The sequence below is a fragment of the Pleurodeles waltl genome, chromosome 1_2, assembly GCF_031143425.1.
Source record: "Pleurodeles waltl isolate 20211129_DDA chromosome 1_2, aPleWal1.hap1.20221129, whole genome shotgun sequence".
Taxonomy (NCBI): Eukaryota; Metazoa; Chordata; class Amphibia; order Caudata; family Salamandridae; genus Pleurodeles; species Pleurodeles waltl.
The window spans coordinates 1,025,192,348-1,025,212,809 of NC_090437.1; the positions used below are offsets into that span (position 1 = coordinate 1,025,192,348).

The 20,462-nt window shown below is 46.6% G+C and overlaps 1 protein-coding gene across 1 annotated transcript in view; it reads left to right on the forward strand.

The window, feature by feature from the left end:
• The window catches only part of RFC1 (replication factor C subunit 1), a 622,078-nt gene that overhangs the window by 336,286 nt on the left and 265,330 nt on the right, over positions 1-20,462 (forward strand). The window contains exon 12 of the mRNA XM_069202064.1: positions 10,949-11,053. Coding sequence (XP_069058165.1) covers positions 10,949-11,053 — 105 coding nt within the window. The remainder of the gene's footprint in view (positions 1-10,948; positions 11,054-20,462) is intronic.

Consider the following 20,462-nt stretch of genomic DNA (forward strand, 5'->3'; position numbering starts at 1 on the left):
ACTCATGGGTCCACCTTTTGAGCCCATGCACTCTTGTGAAATGCAATACTTAACATGGAAAGTTGCATTTTTAATTGCCATCACATCTTTAAGAAGAGTAAGTGAGATTCAAGCATTTACCATACAAGAACCATTTATTCAAATACACAAGCATAAAGTAGTTCTACGGACAAATCCTAAATTTTTACCAAAAGTCATATCACTGTTCCACTTAAATCAAACAGTAGAATTACCAGTGTTCTTCCCACAGCCAGACTCTGTAGCTGAAAGAGCACTACATACATTAGACATCAAAAGAGCGTTAATGTACTACATTGACAGAACAAAACTAGTTCGAAAAACAAAACAATTATTTATTGCTTTCCAAAAACCTCATACAGGAAATCCAGTTTCTAAACAAGGCATTGCTAGATGGATAGTTAAGTGCATTCAAACCTGTTATCTTAAAGCAAAAAGAGAACTGCCTATTACACCAAAGGCACACTCAACTAGAAAGAAAGGTGCTACCATGGCCTTTCTAGGAAATATTCCAATGACCGAAATATGTAAGGCAGCTACATGGTCTATGCCTCATACATTTACGAAACACTACTGTGTAGATGTGCTAACAGCACAACAAGCCACAGTAGGCCAAGCAGTACTACGAACATTGTTTCAAACAACTTCAACTCCTACAGGCTGAACCACCGCTTTTGGGGAGATAACTGCTTACTAGTCTATGCACAGCATGTGTATCTGCAGCTACACATGCCATCGAACGGAAAATGTCACTTACCCAGTGTACATCTGTTCGTGGCATTAGTCGCTGCAGATTCACATGCGCCCACCCGCCTCCCCGGGAGCCTGTAGCCGTTTAGAAGTTGATCTTGAACATTTGTAAATTTGTAAATATATTACTTTAAACTACATTATGTACATACGTTTTCACTCCATTGCATGGGCACTATTACTAGCATACACAACTCCTACCTCACCCTCTGCGGGGGAAAACAATCTAAGATGGAGTCGATGCCCATGCGCAATGGAGCCGAAATGGGAGGAGTCCCTCGGTCTCGTGACTCGAAAAGACTTCTTTGAAGAAAAACAACTTGTAACACTCCGAGCCCAATACCAGATGGCGGGATGTGCACAGCATGTGAATCTGCAGCGACTAATGCCACGAACAGATGTACACTGGGTAAGTGACATTTTCCATATATCTCCAACACCAACAATTGCAAAACAATTGATTTGTATGCACTCCAGGAGAGTTTTATTGCTTCTATTCAAGAAAAGTGTAAGAAGTGGTGTCTTCTTACACTTTTCTTGAATAGAAGCAATAAAACTCTCCTGGAGTACATACGAATCAATTGTTTTGCAATTGTTGGTTTTGGAGATTGTGGAGGAACGGTCCTTTCCTCACGTTTGCACGCTTGAAATCTGCGCGCCACAAGGTGGACCTGTGGATGATATATATATATATATATATATATATCAATTCAGTGCACTATCCGCAGTTAAAAAATATTTACGGTTCAGCGCACACAAACCTGAAAAAGCACTTGAAATTTTCCATTTATGGATTCCCCCCCACGCCATGCTGAGTATACACATTTGCCAGAGGCACTTAAAAAAGGGCCATCTACTAACATCAAATCATGGTGGAGGGCAAGCTATGGTGTGGATTGCTTGCCTATTTCAGAGGGTTTTTTCTCTTTGTGTCTGCAGAACTGTAACTAAGCCTCAGCCGTTTTTTAATTGAATATTCAAATTATGTATGTTAAACAGTGGGGGAATGTGGCTTTTGAGTTATGGTAGAGCTACCATTTCCATTGAGAATAATTAACTGAGTACGCTGCTCAAAACATTGGACACCAAAAATGAAACATGGTGAGTTTAATGCAGACCGATGTAGGTTGAAACCAACATTGAAAAGGGGTGGGGGGCAAGAAACGTATATTTCCCATTTAAGTGAAGAAATGTTCTTCTCTGCTATGGCAGAAGACGCTGAACAAGTTTACACCAAGCATGCCATGAAAGTATTGCTTTTCATGGTTTAGTGAAATCCCCTTCAGTACTTCGCGAGAGGTGTAAGTGTTAGACATATGTGCTGGGTGGACATATAATGACTGAATCTTAGTGATATCTTCCCCATCCAAACTTGCAACCTAAACATTAAAAAGTGTAGGCAATTGCTCTCGAAATGTGATTGGCTGAAGAAGCTCTTTTTTATTTTTTATTTTTATTATTGTTAATTTGCCATCTCAAAAGTTACAGATTTAATAAAACTTGTGAGTTTTGCAGAATGGAAAAAAGGTAGATGGGAAAGAGTTGTCGCAGTGGTCAGAATTTGATTACAAGATAAATAAACAGGAACACAGAGGTGTAGAAATAACAAAAAAGAAACAATAAAACAGCATGCTAAATTCACAATTATGTATGAAATTAGAGATCATGTGGCTGCAATTGTGCTTCAGTTTAGGAGGCTATATTCTAGAAATGTTTTTTGAGTTTCACCTAAAAAGAGGCAAATTACATTTAATGTAAAGGAGCATAAACAGAGCATGAATAATAGGGAGAGTGGCAGATGACGAGGACAGAGGGAGAAATTAGAAAAGATAACATTGTTTGAAAAGAAATGTAAATAATCTTTGAATTTGGAAATACCGAAATTCAAAGTCTTGTTTTAAAATCCAATATAATTTTTTTTTAAAACACACCTCATATGGTTCCTTACGTACACAAACCCACATACTGTAACTCACAATTGTCAGTCATCTGCACAGTCACCAAAACTTACCTTCTCCTCCATGTACTCCCTATACAGCTTACCCACTTAATCTGCCATTCATAGTCACATACACTAAACAGTACAACTCACTGAGTCATGTAACACATTCTCAGCAACACTGAGATATACAGCTGCACTCATTCACCCACACACGTACATTATCTCATACACTGACTTGCCCTCACACTCTTCCACACATTTTCCCCCCACCACTAAGATTCACACTCAGTCATTGTCAATACACTGACCCATTCAAACCCACCACACAGCCACACTCACCCTTACACATTCACCCACTTACACTCATACTCTGAAGCACACACCCACCTGCCATCACAAATTTCACTTCACAGTAAGATGCACACATTCGCCCTCCCACATGCACCAATATACATTGAACCACACTCGCTGATCCACCCACTTGAGTCACACTCAGCCACTTGAAAAGTCTTGTCCACTTACACCCAACCATTCATAGTCAAATACAGAAACCCATGCAAACTCGCACATACACACTAAGACACACACACTCAGATATTCACACACATTCACCCACTCTAATAATCATTCACACGCACATGCTCACTGTAGGAAGCTGGTCCTGTATATACTATATGAAAATGAGATATCGTGTGCACAGAGTCCAGGGGTTCCCCAAGAGGTTTGACAGAGGCAATAATAGATAATACTAACGCTCTATTTGTGATAGTGTGGTTGAGCAGTTAGGCTTATCAGAGGGCAGTGTTAAGCATTTGTTGTACACACACAAGTAATAAGTGAAAACACACACTCAATGACATAACTCCAGGCCAATAGGTTTTTATATAGAAAAATATTATTTTGTTAATTTATTTTAAGAACCACAAGATTCATTTAGCAGGTAAGTACATTAAATGAAAGGTACTTTGCATAGTAATAGTTGAGACTTTGAATCGATTTAATATTGTACACAGTTTTCATTAAAATGGCAAAAAGCTATTTTAAAAGTGGACACAGTGCAAAAATCAACAATTCCTGTGGGAAGTATTGATTAGTTTCTCAGCTAAGTAAAGCACTTACAAGTTCAGTTTCCTGGGCATAGGCAACCCACTGTTGGGTGTTCAAGGCAACCCCAAAGTCACCGCACCAGCAACACAGGGCCGGTCAGGTGCGGAGGTCAAAAGAGGGCCCAAAACACATAGGCACCTATGGAGAATAGGGGTGCTCCGGTCTGCCAACAGGTAAGTACCTGCGTCTTTGGAGGGCAGACCAGGTTTTTTTTTAGAGCACTGGGGGGGACACAGGCACACAAAACACCCTCAGCGGCACAGGCGCGGCCGGGTGCAGTGTGCTTAGCAGGCGTCAGGTTTTCAAAAGAAGTCAGCAGAGGGACCCAGGGGTCACTCTAGCGGAGCAGGCAGGCAGGGCACAGGGGGGCTTCTCGGGCCAGCCACCAACTGGGCTAGGCAGAGGGTCACCTGATGGCCACTCCTGCACTGGAGTTTGTTTCCTTTTGGTCCTGGGGCTGCGGGTGCAGAGCTTGGTCCAGGCGTCGGGTTCTTTGTTCCAGGCTGTTGCGGTCAGGGGGGGCCTCTGGATACATCGCTGTGAGGGTGCGGGGGGGTCGTCTCAGGTCACTCACGTAGTTGCAGTCACCTGGGAGTCCTCTCTGTGGTGTTAGTTCTCTGGAGCTCGAGCCAGGTGCAGTGTGTGAAGTCTCACACTTCGTCTGGAAGAGTGAGTTCTTTAGAACTTGTTAAAAAGTTGCAAAGTTGTTGCTGTTTTTGAACAGTGCCGCTGTTGTCGGGAGTTTCGTGGTCCTTTGGGTTCAGGGCAGTCCCCTGAGGCTTCAGAGGTCGCTGGTCCCTGTCGGATGTGTTGCTGTGCAGGTTCTTTGAGTCTGGAGACAGGCCTGTAGGGCTGGGGCCAAGTCATTTGTCGTCTCTGCAGGGCTTTCAGGTCAGCAGTCCTTCTTTGTGTAGGTTCCAGGAATCTGATTTCCTGGGTTCAGGGTCGCCCTTTAATACTACATTTAAGGGTGTGTTTAGGTCTAGGGGGCAGTAGCCAATGGCTACTGTCCTGGATGGTGGCTACTCCCTCTTTGTGCCTCCTCCCTGAGGGGAGGGGGGGCACATCCCTAATCCTATTGGGGAATCCTCCAATCTCAAAATGGAGGATTTCTAAAGGCAGGGGTCACCTCAGCTCAGGACACCTTAGGGGCTGTCCTGACTGGTGGGTGGTGACTCCTTCTTTTTCTCATTATCCTCTCCTGCCTTGCTGCCAAAAGTGGGGGTAGTGGCCGGAGGGGCGGGCATCTCCACTAGTTGGGATGCCCTGGGGTGCTGTAGCAAAAGGCATGAGCCTTTGGGGCTCACCGCCAGGTGTTACAGTTCCTGCAGGGTGAGGTGAGAAGCACCTCCACCCAGTGCATACTTTGTTTCTGTCCTCAGAGAGCACAAGGGCTCTCACCCCAGGGGGGCAGATACTTGTCTCAGTGGCAGGCTGGCACAGACCAGTCAGTCCTGCATGAAGGATTGGGTAAAATACAGGAGGCATCTTCTAAGATGCCCTCTGTGTGCATTTTGTAATAAATCTAACACTGGCATCACTGTGGGTTTATTATTCTGAGAAGTCTGATACCAAACTTCCCAGTATTCAGTGTAGCCATTATGGCGCTGTTGAGTTTGTTTTGACAAACTCCCAGACCATATACTTAATATGGCCAAACTGTACTTACAGTGTCTAAGAATAGACTTAGACACTGTAGGGGCCCATTGCTCATGCAGCTATTCCCTCACCTGTGGTATAGTGCACCCTGCCTGAGGGATATAAGGTCTGCTAGAGGGGTGACTTACCTATGCCACAGGCAGTATTTTGTGTGCATGGCATCCTGAGGGGGATGCCATGTCGACTTTGCCCTTCTCTCCCCACCAACACACACAATCTGCAATGGCAGTGTGCATGTGTTAGGTGAGGGGTCCCCTAGGGTGGCACAACACATGCTGCAGCCCTTAAGGACCTTACCTGGTCACGGGCCCTTGGTACCATTGGTACCTTTTACAAGGGACTTGTGTGCCTGGGGTGTGCCAATTGTGGAACAGTGGTACATTTTCAAGTGAAAGAACACCAGTGCTTGGGCCTGGTTAGCAGGGTCCCAGCACACTTCTCTGTCAAGTCAGCATCAATACCAGGCAAAAAGTGGGGGGTAACTGCAACAGTGAGCCATTTTCCTTCAGTGTGTGAATAGACAACTCCATCTACTGACCGATCCTTCAGGTCAGTGGAGAAAAGGTTCACTTGCTGCTGCCTGATCCTCATTAGTAACCATCAACATAGTTATATCTACCCTGTCGTTATAGAGCTTAAGGCGGTTAACATGGATCACCCTCGTGGGTGTCTTGCTAGTGTCCAAGTCCACCAGGTAGTTGACCTGACTCTTTTTTTTTCAAGCACTGGATAAGGGCCACTCCATCTGTCCTGGAGTGCCCTGGGAGCCACGGGTTCTAGAACCCAGACTTTCTGCCCCGGTTGGAATTCAACCATTGCAGCCTTTTGGCCATACCACAACTTCTGGAGCTGTTGGCTAGCCTCAAGGTTTTTGGATGCCTTTTGCATGTACTCAGCCACATCTTGTTTAGGCTCATGGAGAGGTCTCTCCCATCCTTCTTTTACAAGTGCTAGTGGTCCCCTTAGAGGATGGCCAAACAGAAGCTCAAAGGGGAAAACCCTACTCCCTTCTGTAGCACCTCTGTAGGTGAAAAGTAGGCATGGCAGGAGGACATCCTATCTCCTTTTGGGGTTTTCAGGGAGCCCCATGATCATGCCCTTCAATGTCTTCTTAAATATTTCAACAAGACCATTGGTTTGTGGATGGTATGGTGTGGTGAACTTGTAAGTCACCCCACTCTCATTCCACATGTGTTTGAGGTAAGCTGACATGAAGTTGGTACCTCTATCAGAAACCAGCTCCTTAGGGAAACCCACTCTGGCAAAGACACCAATTAGGGCCTTGGCTACTGCAGGGGCAGTAGTTGACCTAAGGGGAGGTGCTTCAGGATATCTGATAGCATGATCCACTACTACTAGTATGTATTGGTTCCCTGAGGCTGTGGGAGGTTGATGTGGACCCACAATGTCCACACCAACCCTTTCAAAGGGGACCCCCACCACTGGAAGTGGAATGAGGGGTGGGGGGGGGGGGGGCTTTGGATGGCCACCTGTCTTGCCACTTGCTTGACAGATGACACAAAAGCTGCAAAACTCCCTTACCTTCTGGGACATATTGGGCCAATATAAATGGTTCACAAATCTATCCCATTTCTTGGTTTGTTCCAAATGCCATGGGGCACAGTGAGGATAAACTCTCTAAACTCCTGTGGCACTACCACTATCCTAGAGACACCAGGTGTGGGATCTCTACCCTCTTTGTAAAGGAGTCCATCCTTCCAGTAGATCCTGTGGGATCCACTGACCCTTCCGTTTTCCTGTTCAGCAGCTTGCTGTCTCAGGCCTTCAAGAGTGGGACAAGTCTTTTGTCCCTGGCACAGCTGTTCCCTTGAGGGTCCCCCTGGGCCCAAGAGCTCTGCCAGGTAAGGCTCCAGCTCCATGTATTCAGTTCCCTCAGGGGATAGGACATCTTCCTGGGAAGAGAGGTCCTGTTTCTTTTGCTGTACAGAGGCTGGTCTCCCAGTCCTCTTACCTTTTCTCTTGGAAGGTTGGGCCATTATTCCAGGTGCCAACACTTCTTTTTAAGCCTGTGCCCTGCTCTGTGCTCTTGCCTTTACACACACCAGTTCAGGGATACCCGGCATGGCTGCATGGGTCTTGAGCTCTACCTCAGCCCATGCTGAGTACTCCAGATCATTCCCTAGCAAACATTCTACTGGTATTACAGAAGAGAGCTCTACTTGTATCAGGCCAGTAACCCCTCTCCATTCTAAAGTCACCATTGCCATGGGATTGACTTTCGTTTCATTATCAGCATTGGTGACTGGATATGTCTGTCCAGCCAGATACTGTCCTGGGGAAACTGGTTTGTCTGTCACCATGGTGACACAGGCACCTGTGTTCCTCAGGGCTTCTTCCTTTGTCCCATTTATCAAGAGCTGCTGCCTATATTTTTGCATGTTAGGTGGCCAGGCAGCTAGTGTGGCTATATCCACCCCACCCTCAGAGATTAAAGTAGCTTCAGTTTGAACCATGATTTGCTCTGGGCACACTGTTGATCCCACCTGGAGACTGGCTATTCCAGTGCTAACTGGAGTAGAAGTTGTGGGACTTTTCTTGGGACATGCCTTGTCTCCAGTTTGGTGTCCATGCTGTCTACATGTGTGACACGAGGCCTTCTTGGGATCAACATTTTTACCCTTGTACCCATTTGTGGACTGTGAAGAGGCTCAGGCCCACCCTCCTGAGCAGGTTTTTGGAGCCCTTGAGAAGACTCTTTGGTTTTGTCCTTGGATGTCTCACCACCCTTCCCCTGGGGAGGCTTTGTGACCCCCTTCTTTTGGACACCCCCTGTGGAAGTCTTGGTCAGCCTTGTCTTGACCCAGTGGTATGCCTTCTTTCCCAATTTTTGGTAAGAAATTGGACCTAGGTCTACAAGATGTTGATGCAGCTTGTCATTGAAGCAGTTACTTAACATATGTTCTTTCATAAATAAATTGTACAGCCCATCATAGTCATGCACTCTACTGCCAGTTGTCCAACCATCTAGAGTTTTGACTGAGAAGTCAACAAAATCAACCAGGACTGGCTCAAGGTTTTGTGATTTCTCCCCTGAACCTAATTCTATACTCAGTTGAGAATCCAAAGCCCTCACTCAGGGTAGCCTTCATGAAGTCATAGGATTCTGCATCCTTACCAGAGAGGGTGAGCAGTCTATCCCTACACTTACCAGTGAACATTTTACACAGGAGAGCTCCCCAGTGAGATCTGGTTACTTCTCTGGTTGCAGAAGCCCTCTCAAAAGCTGTGAACCATTTAGTGATATCATCACCTCCTTTACATTTTGAAACAATCCTTTTTAGGATTTGAAGGATGTCCGTATTCTCTCTGACCTATTTATATTGCTGCAACAATTTATGGGTGCTAAACCCATTTCTTCTCTCTCCCTTTCTATGGCTAGGAGCTGTTTCTCCAAAGCCAATCTTGTGGCCATCCTTGCTAAAAGGATGTCCTCCTCATTGAGGCGGTCCTCAATGTTCACAGTGGAACTGGACTCCCCTGTGGAAGAACCAGAATCCCCGAGTCTGATTTGTGGAGACAGGGGTCTTGCAACCCTGGTCTCCCTAGTTAGGGTAGGAGGGGGGAGCCTCCTGATCCCCAACATCTTCCCCATCTGAGGGGAGGTCTTCCCCTTCAGTAGGGTGGTCCCTAGTGTACTCTGCCAAGAGCTCCTGGAGCTTGAACTTGGTAGGGTTGGACCCAGTTTAGATTTTTCTTAACTTACAGAGGGACCTTAGCTCTGTTATCCCTAGATGCAGATAAGGGGTGAGGTTGTGTTCCATCACCATATGCTCTGAGTTACTCATTATGTCTCTAACAGTTGGGATTACTTTTTAAGAAACTAAAAACTACTTCTATTACTTAAATCCTAAGTTTTACAATTGTTTTAAACTTAAAAAAGAGGTGCTAACAGGGACTTACACAATGCCCTAGCAGGACCTTAAAATTTTTCGAAAAATAGTCAAAAATCAATTTTCTAATGACTGTTTTGTAATTTGGTTGTGTGATCAGGTATTGGCTGAGTAGTCCTGCAAATGCAAAGTCTTAGGCCCCACCGCTGAATCAACAATGTAGAAAACTGGCTCTTTATATACTATATGAAAAAGAGATATGATGTGCACAGAGTCCAGGATTCCCTCTGAAGATGTCGTCGTGGGGGTGCAGGGTGGGCATGTCATTGGAGCCCTCTCTGGATTGTTGGTTTCTCTGAACACGGCCTGTGAGCGTCGGGTGCAGAGTGTTGGGGACTCACACTTCTGGAGTGAGGTGGGAGCCCCCTTTAAAGATGGTTTCTTCTTTCTTGGTTGGACAGGTCCACTGTCCACGGGAGTTCTTGATCCTTCTTGGGTGCAGGGCAGGACTCTGAGTCGGCAGAGGTCACTGGGCCCGCAGGATGTGTCGCTGTGGTGCAGGTTCTCTGAAGTAGGAGACAGGCCAACAGGGCTGGGGCCAAAGCAGTTGTCGTCTTCCTTCTCTGTGGGGTTTTTCAGGTCAGCAGTCCTTCTTCTTTGAAGGTCGTCAGGAATGTAAAATCCTGGGTTCAGGGTCTCCATAAAGACCAAATTTAGCTGTGGGGCATCCCTGCACAAGTTTGCTAAACATTAATGCCTGGACAGTCAGGTCAATCGGGATGGCTACTTTGGTCGTTTTGTCCTGCAGGACTTTCTAGTATGATCTTGGTTCACAGCCCACCTTCGAGGATGGCATTGCTTGGGTATCTATTCTGAGGTAAGGAATCTGCAACTAGAAGGCTCTATCAGATGTACAAGTTACTTACCTTCGGTAACAAAATATCTGGTAGAGGCATATTCTAGTTGCAGATTACTTACTGACCCACCCAACCCCCCCGCTTGCGAGCTGATTTCTAGGAACAGGGATTCCCCCTTCAGGTCCTTAGCTCTGGCACACTAATCTCAGTGTGCTTAGCGGCTCTGCACTTTAAAGTGGAAAGTCGTTAAAGAAACCAACACCACTTTGCTGAGGCAGCGTCTGTGTACTACTCCCGACGAGCAAGGGTATTGCTCGAAGAAAGAAATCTCCGGATCCAGTCTGACGCCTGGGGGGAAATTCTAAGGTAAGGTATCTGCAACTAGAATGTGTCTACCAGATATTTCAATACTGAAGGTAAGTATCTTGTACATTAATGCACATGCACTCAGTCACACCAATACATACACTTAACATTCTATTTGTATTGCTGTTAAATGTAAAGTGCCCTCCTACTTTTTTTAGTACAGTTATGCTATATAGATTGTTAAAGTAATTGAGATCCACAGTGTCTTAATCAAGTCCAGAGAGTAGATAACTCTAACTTCATCTGGAAATAACACTCACACCAATTTCATGTTGTCATCATTTGTTAACCCAGTTTTGCTTTCATTTTCAGTCATGTGAACTTTCATATTGCCTTCTTGGACATTACTTAAATATGTGAAAAAGTTAGACAAGTGTTTTATTGTTCCTCTCTTGCAGGCAGAGAGTTTTGGAACAAGAATAATTGATGAAGATGGACTGTTCAATTTGATACGTACCAAACCTGCCCAAAAGTCCAAATATGAAATAAAAGCTGAACTTGAGGTTTGTACAAAAAAGTACTCAGACTATTATTTTAAAGGTTATTTGTTTGTAAAAGGCACAATGTAATTGAGATCCAATTAGAATGGAACTGGAATTTAACTGTTACATAAAAGGTATGTGCACATTCATGGTTCAATCAATCAATATTTGTAAAGCGCGGCTACTCACACGTGAGGGTCTCAAGGCACTGGGGGGGGGGAGAGAAGGGGCCTCATCTGAAGAGCCACATCTTGAGTTTCTTCCTGAAGATGGTGTGCGACAGGCATTGTCTGGGGTGCAGGGGGAGGTTGTTCCAGCTCTTTGCTGCAGCATAGGTGAAAGATTGTCCTCCGGCTGTGGTTTTGCAGATGTGAGGGACGGTGGCCAGGGCCATCTGGGTGGAGCAGAGGGATCTGATGGGGGTGTGGAAGGAGAAGCAGTGGTTCAGGTTTGCTGGTCCTGTGTTGTGTATGGCCTTGTACGTGTGGGTAAGAAGCTTGAAGGTGATTCGCTTCTCGACCAGTAGCCAGTGGAGGGTCCTCAGGTGTTGAGAGATGTGGTCTCTCTGCGAAGGAGGTCCAGAATGAGTCTGGACCTCCTTCTGAATGAGTTGAAGTTTTTTGATGTTCCTAGTTCAGGTGCCAGCGTGGAGGGCGTTGCCATAGTCGAGCTTGCTAGTGACTGAGGCGTGGGTGACTGTGCTGCAACAGTCTGCTGGGATCCATCTGACGATCTTCCAAAGTTTGAGGAGTATGTGCCAGCAGGAGGCAGCCACAGAGTTTTCCTGGTGGGTCAAGGATAGGGAGTAGTCAAGGATGATTCTTAAGTGGCGGGCATGCTCTGTTGGTGCAGGGAGGGGGGGGGGGGCGCTGAGGGATGTGGGCCACCAGGAGTCGTCTCAAGCTGAGGTGGCGTTTCTGAAAACAATGAGCTCTGTCTTCTTGGAGTTGAGCTTGAGGCAGCTTTCTCTCATCCAGGTGGTAATGGCTTCTATTCCTGAGTCAAAATTCCTTTTGACCGTGTCCGGGTCTTCGGTGAGAGAAATGATGAGTTGTATGTCATTGGCATATGATACGATGTTCATAACGTGGCTTCTGACGATGGCAGCAAGAGGGGCCATGTATTATTTGAACAGAGTGGGACTCAGTGAGGATCCTTGGGGGACTCTGCAGTTGACTCCTGTGGGCCTGGAAGTGTAGTGCGGGAGTGTGACCCTCTGCATCCTCCAGGAGAGGAAGGAGTGGATCCATTCCAGGGCTCTTCTGCGGATTCCTATGTCGTGGAGTCTGGCGTGCAGAGTGCTGTGGGAGACTGTGTTGAATGCTTCTGAGAGGTCGAGGAGTATGAGTGCTGCGGTGTGGAGGCCAAGGGGTAATCAGATGTCGTTGGTGGCTGCCAGGAGTGCTGTAATTGCTGCGGAAGCCGGACTGGGATCTGTTCAGGGAGTTGTTGGCCTCAATGAAATTCCGTAGTTGTGCGTTCATTGCTTTCTCCAGTACTTTGGCAGGGTAGGGTAGAAGTGACATCGTCTAGAAATTCTTTAGTTCTGATGGGTCGGCCGAAGGTTTCTTCAAGAGAGGGCGTATTTCGGCATGTTTCCAGTCCTCGGGGAAGGTGCCTGTGCTGCCAAACAAACACACACACAAAATACACCCTCAGCGGCACAGTGGCGGCCAAGTGCAGTGAGTAAAGTAGGTGTCTGGTTTTAGGATGAAATCAATGGAGAGACCCGGAGTCCCTCTCGCGATGCAGGCAGGGCACACAGGGGCTTCTCGAGTCAGCCACCGACTGGGCAAGGATGAGGGCCGCCTGCTGGTCACTCCTGCACCAGTAGTTGGTTTCTCGCGGGCCTGGGGGCTGCAGGTGCAGTGCTTCTTCCAGGTGTTGGGTTCTTTGTTACCGGCCAGTCGCGGTCAGGGGGAGCCTCTGGATTCTCTCTGCAGGCGTCTCTGTGGGGGTGCAGGGAGGTCGTCTCAAAGTGTCCACGTCGTGGGAGTCGCCTGGAGTCCTTTCTGGAGTGTTGGTTCTTCTGGACAGGAGCCGGGGGCGTCGGGTGCAGAGTGTTGGGGACTCACGCTTCCGGAGTGAGGCTGAAGTCCCTTTAAAGATGGTTTCTTTGTTGCTGTTTGGACAGAGCCACTGTCCACTGGAGTTTCTTGGTCCTTTGGTTGCAGGGCAGTCCTCAGAGGTCACATGGTCCTGCTGGATGCGTCGCTGTTGCAGGTTCTTTGAGTCTGGAGATAGGCCGGTTGGGCTGGGGCCAAGTTAGTTGTCGTCTCCGTCGTCTCTGCGGGGCTTTCAGGTCAGCAGTCCTTCTTCTTGTTTCAGGTCATCAGGAATCTGGTTTCCTGGGTTCAGGGTCGCCCCTAAATACTCAATTTAGGGCTGTGGTTAGGTCTGGGGGGCAGTAGCCAATGGCTACTGCCCCTGAGGGTGGATACACCCTCTTTGTGTCTCCTCCTTGTGGGGAGGGGGGCACATCCCTAATCCTCTTGGGGGGAATCCTCCAAAACAAGATGGAGGATTTCCTAAGGCAGGGGTCACTTCAGCTCAGGACACCTCAAGGGCTGTCCTGGCTGGAGGGTGACTCCTCCTTGTTTTTCTCATTATCTCCTCCGGACTTGCCACCAAAAGTGGGGGCTGTGTCTAGGGGCAGGCATCTCCACTAGCTGGAGTGCCCTAGGGCATTGTAACACGAAGCCTGAGCCTTTGAGGCTCACTGCTAGGTGTTACAGTTCCTGCAGGGCGGAGGTGTAAAGCACCTCCACCCAGGGCAGGCTGTTTCTGGCCTCAGAGAGCACAAAGGCTCTCATCCCAGGGGTCAGAAACTCATCTCAGTGGCAGGCTGGCACAGACCAGTCAGTCCTGCACTGAAGGATTGGTTAAAATATAGGGGTCATCTCTAAGATGCCCTCTGTGAGCATTTTTTAATAAATCCAGCACTGGCGTCAGTATGGGTTTATTATTCCGAGAAGTTTGATACCAAACTTCTCAGTGTTCAGTGTAGCCATTATGGAACTGTGGAGTTTGTTTTGACAAACTCCCAGACCATATACCTAATATGGCCACACTGTACTTACATTGTCTAAGAATAGACTTTGAGACTCTAGGGGCATATTGCTCATGCAGCTATGCCCTCACCTGTGGTATAGTGCACCCTGCCTTAGGGCTTTAATGCCTGCTAGAGGGGTGACTTACCCATGCCACAGGCAGTATTTTGTGTGCATGGCATTCTGAGGGGGGATGCCATGTCGACTTTGCCTTTTTCTCCTCACCAACACGCACAATCTTCAGTGGCAGTGATCTATTGCAATCATCTTTGAAGTTGAAGCTGAAACCAGGAAGTGGTCAAGCCTTGCATATGTGTGGTGGCCAGCTAAATAAAATGTAAAATCTGAGGGCCTGATTTAGAGTTGGTATAATGGGATGCATTGTTTCCTGTGACACTTGTAATATGAAAGGTGGGATATCCATCACGTTTGTGATGGAGTATCACACTGCAAAACTTCGAATTAGGCCCTAAATGATTGGGGATGTTGAATGCTCCAAATATCTTCCAGATCAGTCTGTTTAAACCATGTTGCTTCCTCATTTGACAGCATAGTCATTTGTATAAATCTGTGTAGACCTATCCTACACTCCATCCATTACTAATTTTATGTCTACCCACATAATATCATCCCCCTGAACCATGGTCATTGTCTCAGCAGAATCCCTCTGAAACCTATTTTGGTCATAGTTGGGGGAGAATGTTGAGGCCATGGTATGGACCATTGCTAGTGCTTTCTCCAAGCTGTCGGGCTATATATGGATAATCTGAATCGAATTTGCTTTGCCCCGTAAGACCCCAATCCTGAAAGCGCATGTCGGCTGGTGATAATATTCTGTAAGGAAATGGCTTGATGAATTTGCTGCAAGATTATGTTTTAATAGAACAGAAACCTGGATTTAAGATGTCAATTTTATGGAACTGCTCGGATATTCTAGCATCCTTTGCAGTTTACACGCTGTGCAAGCATTTAAGTCAAAATATTTTTTTTACTTTTTGAAGTGAAAGCCAGAGCGAACACATGTCTGCAATAGTGAGTGCTGTTTTCTATCATCTAAAGCTGCTTAACAATATTGTTAACATACCTAAAAGTATACGTTGTCAAAATATAGAGAAGGCTGTAATGTTGGAATGTTTCCCCAAAAAATATTTGTGCCATCAGCCACATTTTTCTGATAATGAATCTGCCAGCAGATTTTGAACTTTTCCCCTCAGAAACCCAGAAACTGTTTCAACGGTGTAAGTGCCGCCTTCCAAAACTTTAACATAAAAAGAAAAAACTGCCTTTATTTTTGGAATGGTCTTCATGTCCATCCTTCTTGCCATCACACTATTAATCTTAAACAGTTAAGTTTATTCAGAAATGTTTTTCTATGTATGCTTCACCTAAGGTTTTACAGTCCTTTTCTACTAATCTTATTCTAATTCCCAAGATACGCCATGCGTGTTAGGGTGGCTATGGTTTTTCTTAGATCACTGCCAAAGCCTGGAACAAGATCCAGCTGTTGGAGATACCTGGGATCTGCTGTATTGAAAACATTTTTAACCTTTATTTTTAATTTTGCAATTGTGCAGCAAAATGAAAATGTGACACAAAAAAACATATATATCAGCAACAATGAACCCGCTGTGTACCATATCTACTTCCAGCACCTACAGAGAGGACTTAATATCGGTAGACCAAAAAAGCATGTTGCAATAATGAATACCAGGTCAGAAAACATACATCTGTACAGTTTTATTGCTCAGAGGCTGTGGCATCGTTCCCAGCAAACACCTCTTGGGCAACAGGCCAACTAGAAGCCAAGTGGCAGCCTGTATACATGGCACCGCTTCCTCCAGTATGCCCCTACTTCTCCACAAGCCCTTGCATGTGTCGGAAGGCAGTGCTATCCTCCCCACACCTAGGGCACTTTGACTCAAGACTGGAATAAATCCTGCTTAATATATGAGGGCTCATGTACGTCTTGTGGAGATAACTGAAATGTATAAGTTTGAATCTGCTGTTGCAGGAAACCTTGCAAACGAGTGCACACACTGGTCCCAGACTGGTTCAGTTAGGGAGTCACCCAGTTCCAATTTCCGTGCCCTCTGTGCTCACAGTAGTGGCCGGGTCAAGTAACTGCTAAGGGCCCAGTACAGAAGTGTGATAAGAGATGGAGCCAGCACTGCTGGGAATATAAACCAAAGCTCCTGAGTGACACTTTATAATTTTGCATATTGCAAGAATTTCCCTGCACCCACATGAGCTTCCCGGAAGAAGATAACGACCTCACCAGAATATATATTACCAGCCAGGAGGCAGCCGCCTCTCCGCCACTGCTCCACGGGCGTCAGTATCTATAGTATGAAAGGAATGGAGATCCCATAACCAAAGTCCCCGCTTGAATGGTGCTCTGCAGATTACTTTAGTAATGACCTCCACGATGGCCATAGTCTGATGGATGTGATAGGGAATCGGCGCAGTACCACACAGCAGTTATCCGAGTCAAGCCACTATGCAGCATATTGCAAGTATGCTGCATCATAATAATGCTGCATATGAGGCAGAGCCAGCCCTCCCTATGTAATGTCCTGTTTCAAAACTTGTCATGCCACACAGCTGCGGTGACCCTCCCAGACCAGGGAAGTAAGCAAGCTATCTAATGTTTTAAAAACCCCAGATGGTATCAGGCACAGGGAATTCTGGATTGTACAGAGGCAGCGCAGTAAGAGTACCATTTTAACAATGGCTGCCCTGTCCATGACAGAAAGAGGCAGCATGTTCCAAAAGCTGATGTACCCAAGTAGACCTTCCACCACACGGTATATGTTGTAACAGTTCTGTTGTGCTGCCATGTGGGCCACCATGGCCCCTGAATACCTGGAAAAACTCAGTCTCCCAGCTGAATCTGAGCTCTGGAGAAGATTTTGCAGGATATTAACCAGCCCCCTGCAGCAGAAATAATAGGGTCTTACAATTGTTGACTTTGGGGCTCGGGATCTCTCTGAATGCCTCTTCAAGCATCATCAAGGCAGGGACCACCTCCCTAGGAGAGTGCACATAGCCAAGTGCATCATCCGCATAGAGCTAGGCAAATATGCTCAGTGCCCTCTCATATCCCCCCCTTCTCCCTCCCCTCATCTCTCAGTCCCAATGCGAAAAGGTGGGGCGGAGTAGAGGACAACCCTGTCGGGTGCCCCTCCCTATTACCTAGCTGTCCGAAAGAAGTCCCCCCTCAGTCCATTTAAGTTAACACCCCTTTGTACCTTTGCACATAGTTAAGGAGAGATTTTTCTTTGCACAAGCTTTCTGAAAGACTTCCAGAAACTTCTCTGATGGGTGGGATGGGATAAGTTCGATACATGTCTGCTGGGAAGGCATCGCCAGGCTTCACCTGCCTGTCATCCACAGTTGCCCCCTTACTTTAGACTGTTTGCAGATGAGCATGAAATATTCTCAGTATGTCCAATTGGCCTGTAACCATGTGGTTGGGCCTGCATTTGCAGTGTAGGAGTGGACTCCCATTCTTGGCTTAAAATCTACGCCAGGAGTTTCCCAAATGTTTCCCCCTCTTATAATGAGTGAGGGTTATTTGACCAGTGTATCCCAGAGGTCAAGCAACATGCATCTAGACTCAACTACCCCTCATCAGTCTCTGATGGTAAAAGATCCTTATATCCAAACCATTGGTCTTCGATAGTTTGGATATAAGGACCTTTTGTTCTTACTTGGATTTCTGATACTCAAGAACTGATTATCTATTCACAATAAGGAGATGGTGTTTGCATTGAAGAACACTTAAGCCCTGAGGAAGTCGGACACTCCTCACCCCCCCACTACCAACCCAGATGCACCCAGCCACTCCAACCTCTTGCTCTCCTGGACTCACATCAACGACGAGGACACCATCAAAACCATGAGCACCATCCACTCCGGATCCCCCTCCGACCCCTGCCCTCACCATGTCCTCAACAAAGCGAGCCCCATCATTGCCCCTCCAACTCCGTATGACCATCAATAGCTCCTTCAAGACCGCCACCTTCCCAGAGAGCTGGAAGAACGCTGAAGACAACGCCCTGCTGAAGAAACCCAAAGCGGACCCCGAAGACCTCAAGAATTACCGACCCATCTCCCTCCTCCCCTTCCTGGCGAAGGTCATCGAGAAGATCGTCAACGGCCAACTGACCCGCTTCCTGGAGGACAACAACACGCTGGACATCACCCAATCAGGATTCCGTAGGAACCACAGCACCGAGACCGCCGTCATCGCCGCAACCAACGACATCAAGAACATGCTCGACAAAGGCAAAACCGCGGCCCTCATCCTCCTAGACCTCTTGGCTGCTTTTGACACCGTCTGCCACCTCACCCTCTGCACTCGCCTGTATGACGCCGGATCCGCCACAAGGCTCTGGACTGGATCATTTCCTTCCTCTCCGGCAGAAGCCACCAAAACCATCTGCGGCGTTTTCCAAGTATCTTCTCTCAGCCCAACTCTTTTTAACATCTACATGGCACCACTCGCCAACATTCTCTGATCCCACAACCTCAACATCGTCTCCTACGCTGACGATATCCAGTTGATCCTCTCACTCACTAAGGACCCCGCCACCGCCAAAACCAACCTCCACGATGGACTGCATGCCATCGCCAACTGGATGGAGAAGAGACACCTCAAACTTAACTTGGACAAGACAGAGATCCTCGGCTCCAACCGCTCCGCATGGGACGACTCCTGGTGGCCAGCCACCCTAGGAACCGCACCAACACCTACCACCCACGCACGCAACCTAGGCTTCATCCTAGACTCATCGCTCACCATGACCCAGCAAGTCAACGCCGTCTCATCTTCTTGCTTCAACACCCTCCACATGCTTCGCAAGATCTTCAGATGGATCACCACCGAAACAAGGACGGTCACCCACGCCCTTGTCAGCAGCAGACTGGACTACTGCAACACGCTTTACGCAGGAACCACAGCCAAGCTCCAGAAGAAACTACAACATATACAGAACACCTCTGCACGCCTCATCCTTAATATCCCTCGCTGCGACCACATCTCAGCCCACCTCAGAGACCTTCACTGGCTTCCCATCACCAAGAGGATCACCTTCAAACTCCTCATCCATGCTCACAAAGTTCTTCCACACTCCCACCCGCCAACTCCGCTCCGCCAACCTTGCCCTCGCCGCCGTCCCTCGCATCCATCGAGCTACAGCCGGTGGCAGATCCGTCTCCCACCTCGCCGCCAAGACCTGGAACACCGTCCCAGACCACCTACGACAGGCCCAGGACCTCCTGACCTTCAGGAAATACCTCGAGACCTGGTTATTCGAGCAGTAGCAATCTTTAGAGAGATGCGAAGTGCATAACTTATCATTGGTGTCTTCTTGTGACCCCTGCAGTTACCCAGGTCTGTTTCTGAATGCATGTCTAAAGCCTTCATCCTTTGTTGGCCTGAGTTGTATGTCCCAAAAACAAAGCCAAAGTTTTTTAAATGATTGCTTCTAAGAAGAGAGATACAGGTAGACAGGTAGGGAATGAGACAATATTGTACCCTGTCTTTATTGTACCACATGGTGCTTGAAACTGTATTGGTCAATGGATTTTCAGTGTATGAAGTGTTTTCAGTGTAAGCATTAAATTTAAAACACTCATACGTAAGGTACACATCAGATTTCTTCTATGATAGTCCGGTATGTAATTAAGTGTCTTGTGTACTAAATCCTGAAATTGCTTTTTATGCAAATATGAATTTATTTATCTTGTTTAAAGAGCAGGTCCCCAGCTGTAGAGGAGTGTTTCACAAATACAATTTCGTCATGTAGAACAATTATAACATTTGTTTCCAATAAGTACATCACAATCAGTTACACTGATTGTAACTTGGCCTAGCTGTTAGGGAAGGAGAACTCTGAAAGAAACTTCAACGGTGTCTTTTTAGATTTCTATAGAATGTCAGGAAATTTGGAATTGTTCATGTGTGATTTCCTAGCCGGGGGACTGGAGACAAGAGAATCCTTCTCTAAAGCCAGCCTTCCTCCAACTTAATTTTACTTCAACACTATAGCCAAAATGACATTTGATTTAATATAGAAAGCCTTTTTACAATTTTTTTGTCAATAGCATAAGAAAACCAGGAAGGTGATGGCCCGGTCCCGAAATGCACTCACACCAATGTAGTACAATGTATTTTAAAAGTATATAAATGGCATACAGTGTTGGCTGACTTTGGAGAGATATTATTTTGGAGTACTAGTCCTGCTTAAAAAAATACAGAATGTGCATTCTTCATTTCAGTGTGAGATGCGTATCAAGTACAGCCTTATCATAAAAAGTGTTTATCTAAGTGGGTGAATCCATTACTGCTGCAGATATGTTTTCTAATAAATATTCAT